Source organism: Meles meles, chromosome 3 (genome assembly GCF_922984935.1).
Source record: "Meles meles chromosome 3, mMelMel3.1 paternal haplotype, whole genome shotgun sequence".
NCBI lineage: Eukaryota > Metazoa > Chordata > Mammalia > Carnivora > Mustelidae > Meles > Meles meles.
The window spans coordinates 134,206,995-134,223,061 of record NC_060068.1 but is presented as its reverse complement, the minus strand read 5'-3'; the positions used below and the strand labels follow the sequence as shown (position 1 = coordinate 134,223,061).

General features: G+C 41.3%; 1 protein-coding gene across 6 annotated transcripts in view; it reads right to left on the bottom strand.

Annotated features, from left to right (window-relative positions):
- Nucleotides 1-16,067, bottom strand: part of EBF1 (EBF transcription factor 1) — a 387,643-nt gene that overhangs the window by 117,038 nt on the left and 254,538 nt on the right. For 4 of the 6 annotated variants that reach the window (XM_046001039.1, XM_046001043.1, XM_046001040.1 and 1 more), the window contains exon 8: nt 7,892-8,033. In XM_046001039.1, coding sequence (XP_045856995.1) covers nt 7,892-8,033 — 142 coding nt within the window. The remainder of the gene's footprint in view (nt 1-7,891; nt 8,034-16,067) is intronic. The other 2 variants (XM_046001042.1, XM_046001045.1) reach the window with 1 other exon arrangement.

Below are 16,067 nucleotides of genomic sequence, written 5' to 3'. Positions count from 1 at the left end.
AAGTAAGAACAGTGGGATAAGAAATGGAAAGAGTTTTAGCATAATATACAGAGCAAGTGGCTGAAAGTACAGACTCCAAAGTCAGGCTCTCCGTGTTTGAACCTTAGATAAATACTACTTATTTGCGGTGCAACTCTGGGAAATGTATTCTACTTCTCTTGAATCTGTTTCCTCATCTTGACAAGGGGTGCCTCTAGCATCACGTGCCAAGCAAAGGAAGAGCTCAGTGAGGCTTACTGTCCTTATTCTTAGTACTATTAATATGCACAATTATGTTGGTAGGTAGACCAGGGGTGGAGCCCCGGGTCTGATTCTAATTTGTTCTGGGGCTTTGGGTAAGTTACTGACCCTCTCGAAATCCCAGTTTTCTTCTCTATGGGATGAGAAATGGGATTATATTGTATTATATTATATTTTACATTATATTAAAAATGGGAATAATAATCATTAGAGCTCATGAGATTTGTTGAAGGATTTTATGATGTAAGTAACATAATGACTACGGTACCAGCACAGAGTAACCGCTCCATAAATGATAGCTGATGAGGGCCCTCAAATATCAACAAGTGCAATACTACTACTACACACCACCCCCTGGCCTGCTCACCACCAAGCAGGGCAGCAAATTCTGAGCAGTATTTTTACTTTGCCGGCAGTGCTGTGTGTGGGGTCAGATTCAAATAAGGATAACACAGATCACCTGCTTCGCAATGACCTGTGACTCCCAAACTCTTTCATCCACCTGACACTGAGTGCTTGCTGGCTATCGAGTCCCCAACATTAAGATTTCTGGTGTTACCCACTCTATGGATTACTCTGGGTATACACTGAAAATCAGTGTTCGCTCACGTCTTTATTTATTATCTCGACTTCTTGCCACGTCCTTTTTTATTGCAAGGGAAGACAAAAGACAACTTCCCCACTGCTCAGAGAAAAAGACCCGATTTGATTCTTGAAAATCGGGCCCCTCTTTGCTCTACTTCTGTGACACATCTGGATATTCTTAGCCCTAATGTTCTGTCCTTTCATCTGTCTTGCTTTTTCAAATAGGAAAATCAATTGATAAGATGTAATGTGCCACTCTACATAACAAAGCACGAAATCAGTATTTATCTATGGTAACGTGGACCCTTCACCAAAATGCTCTTGCCCAGTAGGCCCTGCTGGAGTTCTGCACCCAAACCGGTCTAAGTGTAAAGTTCTGTATTGTTCATTCTTGGCCCTTGTGTTTTGAAAGCACGTTTCTGTCAGGAAGCTGGAGAGATGTTCCAGACCTTCCTCTCAGGATCTTCGGAATCCCAGAGAGACTGTTGCAAGACTACGCCAACCTGAACTGGAAAGGCATCAGGGTGGGACCCCAAGTCACCCAACTTTTTGTTTGATCCAGCAACCATAAAGCTATGCCCGCCCACCCCCCCCCCCCCCCCGAAATTCGCACTTGCCCAAGAGCATACCATGGATGAAGAGCACTAAATGGAGTCTGACAGAAACTATGTGAATGTGAGAAGATTACATCTCATCACTAGGTCTTGGTTTCTTTCTCTGGGAAAGGAGGGGATGTGTTAGACGACCTTCTATACTTTCAATGACTCTTCACGTGGCATGAGCTCTCACCATAGTGAGGGAGGAGAGATAAATTGGGTTGGTATGTTTCTCTTTGTTGTTTAGTTCCCATTCACTTATCCAGTTTTCGTTTGTTGGGGTTAGACAAATAATATACTTTCATAGGCCACATGCAGCCCTCCATTCGAAAGGCCTTAAGAAAGTCTCTACAAGTTCAAAAGAAGTCAATAGGCAAACTCTTTTTAGGCTACTTATGCAAAAAGTAAATCGATAAGCCAAAACCATCTGGATAAAGGACTCTCAAAATGTTTGACTTTCTTCCTATTTTGAACACTTGCACTATTGATAGAATGAGGAGCGATCCAGGGGAGCCCTCCCCGGCACAGCTAACTCCCTGGTGAGCTTCCAAGGACTGGCAGGGAAGAGCAAAGTTATAAGCAACTCAGAGTGATCTTGCCCTGGGCTTTCATGACACACTTGGAGTCCATGTAATTGAAAATGAGTTCATCAAAGCCCTGCTTGGCCCCCAACACCATTTCACAATTGCCACGGACCATGGTCCGAGCATCTCACGTGGACCAGCCTAATCTGGTTCTCAGAGGCTCTCTGAGCCTCAACTCCTGCCATCCTCCCTGTGACTGGGAGCAACAGGAGTCATCCCAGTCTCCCCTGCGCTCCTTGAACTCACCTAAGCAAAACAGCCTTTGCACATGCTGTCCCCTCTTGTCATAAATTTGTGTCTGTCCCTTTAACCTGGTAAAAACTTACTCAGCTCTTAGGTTTTGGCATAAATGGGATTTCCTCAAGGAAGTCTTCCCTGACCCCTCACTCCTCCCCACTCCTTTTATACAGAACTCCCATGAGTTGCTCGTAAGCTGTGCTTAATATCTTTCTTCTCTCTTTACATCATAAACTCTGTAAAGACAGGGACTGCATCTGCCTTGTGCTATCATACCTGAGTTTGGTGTCTGGCCTATACTGGATGCTTAGAAGGAGTGAGTGAAGGAAGGAATGACTGTAAGTCCACCTTACTGACACCTTATTCCTTGGCTAGAAAGCCAAAGAAAGTACTATACCAGAAATAGCCAGTGCATTTCTTTGTTCCCCTGAAGCCCTGTTTCTCCAAAGGCACCTCTGGATGAGGGGAGGCATGTGTCAACAGCTTCAATTCTGAGTGCCCAAAATCGTGTGTGTTAAAAGGTGGTCTAGAGATGACCCAACCTTGCTTTCATTGAACACATAGCAAACGGAGGCCATGGAAGCCAAGTAACCGGCCCAGAGTCACACAGCTAGTTCATGGCAGAATCGGGTCGGAAATCCAGTTCTTCCATCAGATAGCCTCCCCTCCCTCTGTTAGGTCCAACTGATTGATGCCTACTAGCCACATCTTAGGGCCTCATTACACAGAAGGGAGAAGAGGGGGCCTCTCCTTTCTATGGGAACCTCCATGCTGTCTCTCAGTTTGGAGTAATCTCCCCAAGCCTGAATCATCTTTCTCTGCATGTCCATAAAACAAAAAATTTAAGTGCAGCTGGGCACAGGGTTGGATACCCAGGGGCAACCAACAGAAGCAAAATCTGCTTCTGTCTGGTGCAAAAGGATTAAAGAAGGTCAAATGCTAAAGAACAAGAATAACACCATATTGTCAGGGACAGCTGGAAGGGGACACTACAATGGAGAGGTCAGAACTAACTGGTGGTGGGGAAAATCTGATTCTACTTCTCTGATGCCGTAATTACAGCAAGAAGATGGGCCCAGGGATTCTATCGCCAAACTCTATTCTACAAAGTACTTTTAGTTTGACCAAAGCCCACTTTTGTAGATTTGTTTTATTGTGGCATCCTGGCACATTTATACTTCACACCTTTATCTGTATAACCACCTTGAAGGGAAATTTAATTCATTTGTACCTGATGCCCACAAAAACTAAATTGTGCTTTATTCCCAATTTTAAAAAGCAGGGATGTTTTAAAAGATCTATATTTGAAAAATAAGAAACTAAGTAAGACCTCAGGTCAGAACTTGTGAACATTAAAACGTCCACCATCTAGAAACTGATTGTTCAAATAAACATGATGATTTTACAAATTCGTAGTGATATTTTAAAAAGAACCTAAGTATGAAAAACACTGGAGAGGGTGGCCTACTGACGACTAGCTGAGCTCTGTGACCCACTCAGATTTCCCAGAGATCATGGAGGAGGCATGTCCTCCAACAGCCCCAAAAAGCGAGAGAGTGGAGGGAGGCAGAAGAGGGGAAGGGATAAAACACATGCATGCCAAAAAAAAAAAAAAAAAAAAAAAAGTCCCCTGGAAAAAATGAGCATTTAAACTGCTTGTCAGAAGGCTTCCTGACAAAGCCACTAGAGTGTATTCACAGACATTTGCATAAATGCTGCCGGTGAGTTCACCATAGCTGCTAGCGCTAATGGTACATAAAGTAATTTAGTCACTTCTCCCGGCATTCTATGTCAGAATGATGAGCGCCGGCACTTTGCCTTGTTGCATATTAGATCATTAGATAATAAAGTGTTAGCGCATGAAAGCTGACAGGGTCCCCGCACTGTAGCTCTGTGAGGGCACCGCATTTTGCCACAAGGGGAGAAAATAGAGAAACTGATGCCCCAATTGGCCTTAAATTCAAGTAAACACAACCTGAAACTCGAGAGAACAATAATAACAATATCAACACTCCCAAGTCTTTAAAGATCCCCAGCATAGGGTCCCCAGGAATTTGCCCAAGTGACGGGAAGTTAGGGCAGATGCATAAGTTCGGACGGCACATTCCCGTGGGTGGGGATGGTTCTGCAGCTTTGGCTCCAAGCCCAGGCTTCTCAAAAACTGAAATCCTGCGAGTAGTCACCTTCTGACTCTACCTGTCTCCACAGTGCACGTCTTCCATAAAGTGATTGCTTGCTTAAAGATGAAACCTCACTAGCCTAAACTCTCCCATAAATATTCAGCCAAAGAAAATCTCAGTATTTATGAATGAAGGAAAAACAGGGGAGAGCAACTACCATGAGCTACAGGATGCCAGGATTCACCCTCTTTGGACCATGCAAGATTCTGTGCAATGAATTTACCTTTGTCAACTCTCCCACTTGAAATACAGGGGCTGTGATTTGAGCTTGGAGGTTTGGAGGTCTGTGGGTCACACAGGGATGAGTGTATGCATGAGTGTAAAGCGTGGTCTCTTTTTCTACTTATATGCAGAAAGATGAGCTACGAAAGGGAACTTTCCTCCAACTGTCTGACAAGCAGGATATAAATAGAGATGGGCAGGGTTGCTCAAAATAATTCAGGCTACCTGTAAATGAGCTGGTAAAAAGCCCAGAATGAGGAAAAACGAAGGCTCCTACAGGTTACCTACGAGGTGAAAATATCTAGCAGTCTCAATGAGTAGTGGCTGTCTGAGGTAGGGGTGAGGAAGTAGAGTGACTGAAGGGTAGGGACTTGGTTCTGGAAGTCTTAAACAGGGCAGTTTCAAACAGGCTTTTTCAGTGGCAAGGTTAGGTATTACCATAACCCCCAAATCAACATGCATTATCATCTAAGTTCACTCCCACACATCCCTAATGAAAGAGCCTAGGAGTTACCCTTTGCTGAGTAGATATTTATGTATCAGCTTGAAGTGTCTAAATGAGTGGGTGGTTTTGTGTGGCTGGTTGATTCATGTGTTCAGAGAAGTAGATTTCTATGTATTGTCATTACAAGGCACCTCAAGCTATCTACCCTTTTTATTCTCCTGGAGAGAAATGAAGTAAGGCATTGGTGACTGTGAGCCCCCCTAACTGAAGAAGATAGGACACACCCAGACCACCAGTGATGCTTAACCATTTATGAACAGAGAAATGTCACCATTTTCTTGAACAATATGTTAATAATCACATGGCCCCTTGCAGACTGGTGAACTGGAGAAGAGGAATAAAACATTGCCTCTAAAACTTAGAATAACATGATATCCCACTTGAAATATTAATACGTACATGTAGAAGCAAAAATATTTTTGAGTTGGGCGGAAACCTAGAGGTGTTCTGGTCTGAAGATCTCAACCTGTTAGCCTATGGCTGTCTTCTTCCTAAGTGACATTTCCCCCTTCAGAGGGTTTAAAAGTTGTGTAATTAGTTACCAACAATTAAAAATTAGGAGTTTTAATTCTTGCCAAGCTAGAACATCTGTCCCCAGGGACTCTCAGTCGCTTTGGCCTCCACTGTCTAGGGCTGCAGGAGGGCAGAACGCATACTTGCCCTTCTTCTGCAGTTTCCATCCAGCCTACTTCCCCTATGTACATGACCTGCCCCCACTCAAGACACACACTTTCTTTTTTTTAATTCCCCCTACAGATCATCACCTTCATTTTACCAAGAAGAAGATGAAGGATCCCCAAAGGTAAGATGACCTGCCCAAGGTGACATAAAGGCCAGAGGTGAAACTGAAAAACTGAATTTAGGTTTCCTGGCTCCTACCTCAAGATTCTTTCATCCGCATTATAATTCAAAATAATGTTCCTGGCCTCTAGGCTCTAAAGGTGTCCTTCTGGCAGGTGGTTTCTCTTGGTTTGTGCTGTGTTTTTTTGTTTGTTTGTTTTCTGGTGGAGATTATTTGCATGACGTCATGTGGTCTGTCACTGCCTTCCCAAAAGGCAGGAATGGGAGCTGGCTGTGTCTGCATTTGGAGCCCATTTTGGAACTGTGAACCCGTGACTGGTAGATTTCAAACTGACAGTTAAGTCTGTCTTTGGACAAGACAGTAACCATTGCAACTAACCAAGCCACAGTGGAAAACAAGACTTCAGTTTTTAAACCACAGCTTTCCAAATTGTGCTCACTGAGTATTTACCTAGTTTTTCTTCCTCCTTTCCCCTAAATACTTCTAGTAATACAATGCCTTAAGTGACTCCAAGGGTATTAAAAAGGCAACATTACTGTAAAATGAGGATCAGAATAATTTTAAGTACAGGAATGGAACTAGGAATGTAATCATGAGCAGGTGTTTCAAATGGCCTCCTGCAAAAAAGTAATATCCATCCATCTTAGCACTAATGAAACCATAAAGAAGCAGCTTTTGAAAGATGATGGTTTACTTTAAAAAGACTGTAAAACTGGATGTGGTGAAGAATCCCTTCTTAGAGTGTTACATCTGGTTAATTAATAAAAAGTACAGTTTGTGTATTCCTTAAGTGCAGAAAAAAACAGGCAAAAATAATGATAGTGATGTGTTTATTAAATTAGAATGCTGGCAGGGAAAGGAGTTTTCTACCTTATGAATTATGTCATGGACAGCTCATGGCCCTTAGAAAAAAATCAGGCAATTGAGTAGTAATTTGTAATTTGTTTTTAAAAGAATCCTGCTGATGTAGCAAACCATAAAGTGAAGTGGGGAAATGGGTCTAGAGTTTAATTTGGAGGAGATAAGAGAAAATCTAGAATGGTGATTGGTATCCAGTATAGTCTCAATCATTGTTTCTTGGATGGATGGTTGGATGGATGGACTGATGAAAGATGAATAGATGGATGGATGGACTGAGGATAGATAGATGGCTGGATAGACAGAAGGATGGACAGATAGATGGATGAATCAATGGATGGAAGGATGTATACATTATATATACATGTAGTACAGACACATTCAGATGTACATTCAATCTAGCCTGTGGCTCCTTTGAGTGCTATTCATTTTCCTTGATTCAAATTTTTATCCGGTTTCCTCCAGTTCTCTCAAAGGTACCACTGGTCAGCCAAAAATTCAAGACAAATGTGAAATCTCCCCCAACAAAACCCACCCATAGTGAGCAGGCTCTATCACATGGTGATGAGGGGAGCATCATGCACAAGGCACAGGAGAGATATTTAGTTTGGGCTTCATCTTAACAAATGCCTCTAACCTAGACTTTGGACTTTATCTCCAACTGAAGTTCAATATGAAGTTACAGAGATACACCAGCGGCATTGTAAAAAGGATAGAGTTCATTATACAACCAAGTCTGTTGTAAACTCAAAATGTACCACAGTATTTATTACCCTGCTTTGGCCCTCCTTTATTTTTCAGTCAAGCTGCAGTTTAAAGTAAAGTGGTCCAGGTCTCCCTCCCTCTCTCAACCAGAAGGAAAGATGCATCAGCCATTTCATTTCCAGAATAGAGAGATGTGCAACAAGAAAGGCTGGGCCTCAAAGGTATCTTCCTGTCTTTAAATATTTGCTTTCAGCACCGTTTCAACAGAACATTGGAAATCGGAAACAGAGTAGAAAATGTGGTGGAGTTGGAAGAAAGAAACCAAATAGATTCACAGTTAAAGTAGCAATGCCAACCAATGAAAATGATTTGCCTACCATGTTCCAGATAAGAGGGCGTACCTTCCGAGGGGTCAAGCCTCCGAGCCCTCCGCCCATGCTTAGAGTTATTATGGACAAACATATTATCAGAGACTGCCAGGACATGGCCATCCACATTGACTGTCGTAGACACCACGACCTGGAGACAGAAGAGAGAAATGAATGAACATTTTAATATAAAAGCATGGAGGGTAATAAACTCAAGTTAAATAAATAACAGCTGGGAGCTGAAGAAAATTGCACAGCTATTTCACATAATAACTGGTGCTTATGCTGTACAAGTCTAACAAGAGGAGCTATTGATGAGTGGGTCTTTGGCATGGAACGCTTTTGATGCAGTTTTAAGTAAAATTGCACAGTTTATAGTTATACAGCAGAAGGTACACTGTTAACCATAATTTTAACAAGAGGATCTTTATTAGCATATTTTTTTACACAACGGTGGTTGTGTTTCACCTAAATTACCCTTCAGTTTAGACACTGAAGCAGATATCACAGTTGATCATGCAAATAAAAATCTTTGAATCTTTAAAATATTTCCTCCTCCCACCCCCCCAGCCTCCCCCCCTCCCCCCCCATGTCAGGGTTAAGAGGATAGAGAAATGAAAAAGAGAGGTTTCAGTGAGAGCTGGGAGGCAGCTTTCTCTCCCGGGTGCCTTTTTGGGGTTTCTTGCGCTTTTCTCTTCCCATATTACTTCGATTAATCAGAACAAACATCCCTCCCCCTGCCCTCACCACCATCACCACTACAACCAGACCACTCCCTCCCCAAAAGATCCCTGCTGATTAAGGGTCTTAGCTCTGTGTTTCTTAGCCAAAAAACAAAAACAACAACAACAAAAAAACAAAAGAAGAAGAAATGTGGTGGCTCGGGTATAATTCGGATACGCTGGCCATCTCATAAACCGACTCTGAGCCTAGTTTGCCAGAAGGGACACGGGCAAAGGTGTTTTCTCAGAGAACTCTGACTAAAACAATGAGAAGAAATGACCTACACTTCTCCTTATATTAAATGGGGGAGAGGATTAAAACCGAAACCCACAGAGATATGTTTATTCATGCGACCTCTTACAACCAAATATAATAATTGTCTGTAATTGCAGCCTCAGCTCCCACCTCATGCTTTGACACGGGAAACAGCAATCAGCCAGCTCCCGTTTAATCCACCTATTATGTTGACTAATTAACTTTCCTCGACAGTTTATTTCTTCCTCCATTATCAGCCCCTGTCAGCCGCAAGCACCCAGCAGCAGAGGGGAGACCTCAGGCTCTTTGATTGATCACCGATAGATTGACATGCAGATTAATTTAATTAGAATCACCTCACTTGAGAAATGAAAGACAAAGGCAAGAGGGCTAATAGATCTGCTCTCATAATGAGGCGAGCCTCCAGAGCCAAAGCTGAGGATTTCTGATTTATTTTGCTCAATTCCCCAGTTGCTTGGAAAGACTCTCGCTTTAATTGTTCTTGGTTTTGAGAGGCATTAGCCTCTGAAGAGGTGAAACGCTTTACAAGGATTGGCACATACTGAGGCCCCAGTTTCTGAGGAAGCCTTTTCTCCGACTTCCAGTCTTGTGCAACGCCTCAGTTTCGTCCCCTGAGTTGGGCAGAGGGCAAGATGCTGGGCCTTGCCCTGTGTTTGCAAACTGTCAGCCCTGCCTTGGCGAAGGGCCCTCCTCAGTAGCCTCCCACCCAACCAATGTCAGCCATACTGAAAAGTTCTACTGTCGACATCTTTGACCTAAATCCATCAGGCCAAAACATGGCGGAGTTCCTTTCTCGTGGCCTCAAAGATGGTATAGAACTTCAGGCTGTGAAGCTCTTTTCCTAGTACTATCGTGGGGTTGATTTCATTTGATCTGATCCCATTTGACTTGATCTAGTTATTAGTTTTTGTTTGTTTTCTTCCTTGCCCTCCCTTACACAGACCCGAGGCCCTGCTTTTTAAATGGAGCTCCTACAGTCTTTCAGACCTGGATGCAGAAGTCCGGGAACTCCGGAAACTATGCACTTGGTCATCCCACGCTGGGGTCTCCCAGGGATGACTGCAGGGCAAGGCTTCTATGGGGTTCTTCCTAAGGGTCCTCTCTCAAGGTCTTTTCCATGACTCCCAGCCAGACCTGGAGCCTCCCCTGATTTTATTTTTTAAATCTATTTTATTAAAATACAAAGTAAACAATTGAGAGTCCATTCTGGGACTCGGGTATTTGCCTCAATCATTGTGAAAACCAAATCCCAACTAGGGCAAGTCATTGACGGAAAGACTCAGGACATTTGAAGTAGCAGTTTGCAAAGTGGTTTTTCTCTTTCTTCATGATTGACCAACCAGATCTGATGCAGCCTGAAGGTTCTGTGTATGCCTCATCAATTGTAGGCTAATTTAAAAGGAGGGGGAAGAGAAGAAAACGGTCTATTCTTTTATTTTCAAAAAGTATTATGTGCCAATAAGAGTCCATATTATTTAAGGCAACAGAAACTCACTTTTCTTTTTAGTTAGGGAGGTGGGACATTGACAATTATATAACAGAGCTGGGTCTTTCAAAGAATTTTTGATTTACTACGAGACCACAATTGAGTGGTCACTGGAGTCGTTAGCAGAAGAAACTATAAAAGGAATCCCAAACGGTATCTGTTTCCAGTGTCAGGAAATGCAGAAAGTTGTTATTCTAGATGTCTGTCTTAAGAGGAAAAAAAAGCAATGGCAATTCACCATGCACCTGTAAGATGAAATGCTACAGGCTTAAGCTTAAAATACTCAGTATTTTTAAAAGATATTGTCATCTGATTCCTACATTGAACAAAAATGACAAAAGCAGTTAAGTTAAAAAAAATTACATCCTATGTGTTTTTTCTCTTGACAAAAGAAGGATCACCAAGACCACATGTGTGACAGAATCATTTCGTTGAAAGTTCCCTTAAAATGGAAGAAAGATAAAATAGAATCCTCGTGTCTTTAATTTCTAGAAAACAAACACCTAATGTTCCTCACAGAAACTCATGACTAAACATCTTAACTTCCCTCTCCCCCAAATAATTTCTCTCATTCCAATGTGGAAATGATCAAGATACATTTAAATGAAACATATGCTGAAATTAATCCACAGAGCAACTTGTAAATTTCTAAAAAAAAATCTAACTGCGAGATGCAAAGGGGGCACTGAAGTGTCCTTTAAAAATAGGCCCATAGTGGGAAGGAAAAGGGCCTTTTCAGGTAAACACAAGATGAATGAGGTGCTGACACATTCATCAGGCAAGGGGACAGGCAGGCCTGCCAAATCTTCAACCTTCCCAAATTTTGTCAACAAAACACAGCTTGAATTTGGGACAGGTAAACGTGGAAAACGATTTTACATTTGGACTCAGCACTTCCCTCTCTATCCCCTTCCTCACTCTCCTGCCCTGGGAAAGAGATGAAGGGAATATGAGGAACAGGTATACTTGGAATTTTATGGTATCTGTTAAATTCAATCTTTACTCTTAAGAATTGTACAATCCAATACAGGAACCACACATGTAGCTATTTAAATGTAACCCACTGAGCCACCCAGGCGCCCCGTAGCTATTTAAATTTAAACTCATTAAAGCAAAGTTTTAAATTCCATTGTTCCTGAGTCTCCATAGCTACATTTCAAGTGATTAGTAGCCACATGTGGCTAGAGACTGCTCTATTGGACAGGGCAGCACAGAACATTTTCCTCATTCCAGAGTGTTCTGTTGGACAATGCTGCTGTAGAATGGTTTGGAAATAAATGGCTCAAAGTTATTCAGGAGGATGTCCAAATTATATCTCCTGAAATAGGTATTAGTCTAAGTGGACAAGTTTAAGGTTATATATAAGTATTTTTGATTACTATATGTTTTATAAAATTATTCTATTTAGGACATAGCTTTCTAATATAGCAGTCCATAGATATGCCAATGAACATGCAGCATGTTCCATGATATCTTCTATCTAGGTCCAGCCCTCCCAGTGAAGGCATTCAGCATGAGGGGATTAAAAAAACAAACAAAAACACAGAAATCTGCAGGTATCCATGGACTTTGGAGATTCTACACTAACGTTTTCCGTTTCTTGCCTCATCTTAGTGGTTCAGAATGTCCTCTGTTTTATCCTGGACCTAGATATCCCTAAAGATTGTTATTTTTACAATTTTACCCCTCTACCTATTTAGAATTAGAAACAATCAACACAAAATTGATGATTCTTGACACCCAAGCTTTCCTAGCTGATTTGACTTTGGCCAGGTTAACTTAACCTTCTAGCCACCATGCTCCTGCTTCTCAAGTGGAAATATTAACAACAGTGCCTGGTTCTGTGAGGCTTACATTACTGAAAGTGGCCAGCATGGTTCCTGGCTCAAACTGAGCACTCAACAAATGTTAGTAGCAGTAGTAGGATAGCTGTTACTTTGTTGGTGATACTGACCAAAAGGTTCAAGTTAATGTATTGGGCTAATCATCTGAAGCCATAAAAGAGAACCCCGTATAAACTGTTATTTTAAATAAAAGGATACAAAAATTATCCCTAATATGTTCACTGCTTTTTCAGTCTAACAATGAGATTGCATAATTCTAAAGACTTTTTTGTGCTCACCATATGTCACTATGTAATTTAGGCCTCGTGTAAATTGTAAATTTCACTGGTTTATATAATTTTCCTTTCTAGAACCCATTTACATCTTAGCCTGTAACATTTTAGGCTTGAAACTAAACAAAATCTTACTGCTTTGAAAAAAATCTACAAATTAGACATCTTATCAATTCAGTCTTGTTTTCCCAATATTTCATATGAAGGAAGGATTCTCTGAGAGTTGTGTTATTGGTTAGTATTTCCTGCTACCATTCTTCAAGCTGTCCCTCTTTTCTTCATATCAGGCAAGAGACCTTGTATGTCCCAAATAAACTAAATTATCTAAGATTCATGACCCATAATCTCTGCCTCATGAGCAGATTCTCAAAAAGACAAAAGCAGCTAAATTCAGTCAAGGGTGGAAAATCCCATTAACAAAAGTAGCAGCTCATGTAGAAGAAGGGGTTATGACAAAAGCAATCGAAAGAGTTAAAATCTGTAGTTTTAGGGGCGCCTGGGTGGCTCAGTGGGTTAAAGCCTCTGCCTTCAGCTCAGGTCATGATCCCAGAGTCCTGGATCGAGCCCCGAATCGGGATCTCTGCTGGGCAGGGAGCCTGCTTACCCCTCTCTCTCTCTGTCTCTCTGCCTTCTTGTGATCTCTGTCTGTCAAATAAATAAAATCTTTAAAATAAATAAAAAATAAAAAATACAAAAAAATAAAATCTGTATTTTTAAACATTTCTATAACAAATCTGGAATCAAGAGGAAGATTAGACCATAAAAATGGTTTCAATGTTTAGATTTAGACTATTTTAGTAGTAAGTAAGTATCTCCCTCCAAAAAGTAACTACTTTGACAACTTAATTTTGAATGGATATAAAATTATAAACTCAGTCTCCAAAGCTAATATATGGTAACTCAGTGTAAGGAAACTGGTGCTAAAGTTGGTCTGTTACATGACTTTCTCACCTCTGGGTTTAGCCTATTCTATGTCCGCATTAATTCAGGACCCCTAATATAAGGCATTAAATGCACTGGCTTGGAGTACACAAAATAGAAAGGCAGTGAGCGACATTCCATGGAATAATAGTCAGCAATAAAAAGAAACAAACTGTTGATACACCTGGATGAATTTCAAGAGAATTATGCTGAGTGAAAAAAGCCAGTACCAAAATATTACATCTTGCATGGTATGGGCTTATTCCCCACCCTCTTCCCCACCAAATTTACAAGTTAAATACCTAATCCCCAGTACCTCAAGATGGGCCTGTCTTTGGAGATAGGGCCTTTAAAGACATGATTAGGTTAAAATAAGGCTCTTAGAGTGGGCCCTCATCCAATCTGATGCATGTCCTAAGAAGAAGAAATTTGGTCACACAGAGAAACACCAGAGTATATGCACGAAGATGAAAGACCACGTGAGGACACAGCAAGAAGGTGGCTATCTATAAGCCAAGCAGAGAGGCCTCAGAAACCAACTCTACTGATTCCTTAATCTTGGACTTCCAGCCTCCACACCTGTGAGAAAATAAATTTCCATTTTTAAGCCACTCAGTCTGTAATATTTTGTTAAAGAAGTCATGGAAAAGTCATACATGGAATAATTCCATTTACTTGACATTCCTGAAATTTAAAAATTTGGGGAATGGAGAATGGATTAGCACTTGCCAAGGGTTAGGGACAGAGGGAAGGTGGATATAGCTACTATGAAAAAATGACAGGAAGGATCCCTGTGGTGATGGCAACACCAGATATCGTCACTGTGGTGATAGATACATCGACCTATGCATGATAAAACCTTACAAAACTAAAAACATATACCTATGTAAATGACTACAAGAAAAACTAGAGGAATTTGAATAAGGTGACAGATTTGTCAATGTTCAAATCCAGCATGATTATTGTATAATACTATGTAACATTGTACTATAGTTTTGCAATTCATTACGATTGGGGTAGTGGGCAAAGGGTGCACAGGGTCACTCAGTATTATTTCACACAACCACATGTGAATCTACAATTATATCAATAAAAAGTTTAACATATAAAAGGCCTCATTAATCAAGATGCCCTTCCATAGTGAATGGACATACAAACTGGTAATCCACAGAAAGGAATATTATACAGCAATAAAAAGAAATGAGTTATCAAACCATAAAAAGACATGCAGTTTAAAATGCATAGTGCTGAAGGAAAGAAGCCAATCTGGAAAGGCTATAAGCCATATGATTCCCACTGTGCAACATTCTGGAAAAGGTAAAACTACGGAGGTAGTAAAAAGATTAGTGGTTGCCAGGAGTTTGCCAGGGAGAAGGGAGGGATAAACAGGTGAGGCCCAGGGGCAGGGAAGCCATTCTATCCGATACTGTAATGGTGCGGACATAGCATCATGCATTTGCCGAAACCCACAGCATACAAAACATACAAATGAATCCTAGTATAAACTATAAACTTTATACTGTGTTATCAAAACTGTATCAATATGGCACATTCCTCTAATAAGTATATCAAACTCATGCAAAATATTAATAATAGGGAAAATGGGGGAAAGGATTGAGGGCTTCTATGAGAACTCGTTATACTTCCTCCTCATTTTTCTGTAAACCTAAAACTGCTTTACAAAAAAAAAGTCTTTATGTCATCAAATTTCTGCCCTCAACCCTACACAGGGGTGTTCAACCATATTCTCTACCCTGTCTGCTGAGCCATTCTTTACAGACTCCTTGAACATTACAGTCAAAAGCCCAAGAAATCAACCAACCTAGTAGCTTCCAACTAAGAGTTTTCAAATGTAGTAATAGGAACAACACAGCAGAGAGGGAACCCTAAATTCATCCATAGGAAGACTGCATACTAAAGCAATCAGTTTCCTTTGTCGCTATAGAATGGGATCATCTGCCTGGAAACACTGGTTATCTCCTGCCTGTGAGAAGCCCTCAACTGATGGATTCACATGACTTTGAATAATTTTAAAACAGAGTGTGATTCTTAATAACGGTCATCGGGGGGCGCCTGGGTGGCTCAGTGGGTTAGAGCCTCTGCCTTCGGCTCATGTCATGATCCCAGGGACCTGGAATGGAGCCCCACATCAGGCTCTCTGCTTCACGGGGAGCCTCCTTCCTCCTCTCTCTCCGCCTACCTCTCTGCCTACTTGTGATCTCTGTCTGTCAAATAAATAAATAAAATCTTGAAAAAAAAAAAGTCATCAGGATCAAAAAATAGGTCCTCACATGGGAACATGGGATTCAGAAGAGAAAATGATAAAAGAAGTCCTCAGTAGTCATGACACTGCAAATGTGTCCAACACCTCTCTTTGAGGCTTGGAAAACTGAGGCCCAAGAGGTTTAAAAGCATCCTCAAGGTCATAGGACAAATTAAGAGCAGAGGTAAGCCTGGAGAAAAACTTTCAGATTCCAGGTCCAGTTCTCACCCACCATGGCCTCTGGCCTCTCAACACAAATGCTACAAGTTGTGGCTGAAGTCTGTCCTCCCCTGACTCTGCTGGTATCTCCCAGGACATATAGCTGGGGTGTATATGACTGACTACACTCTAAGTATTATATACATAAAAATGGTCTGCCGCAGTTAGGAGTCAGGTCTTC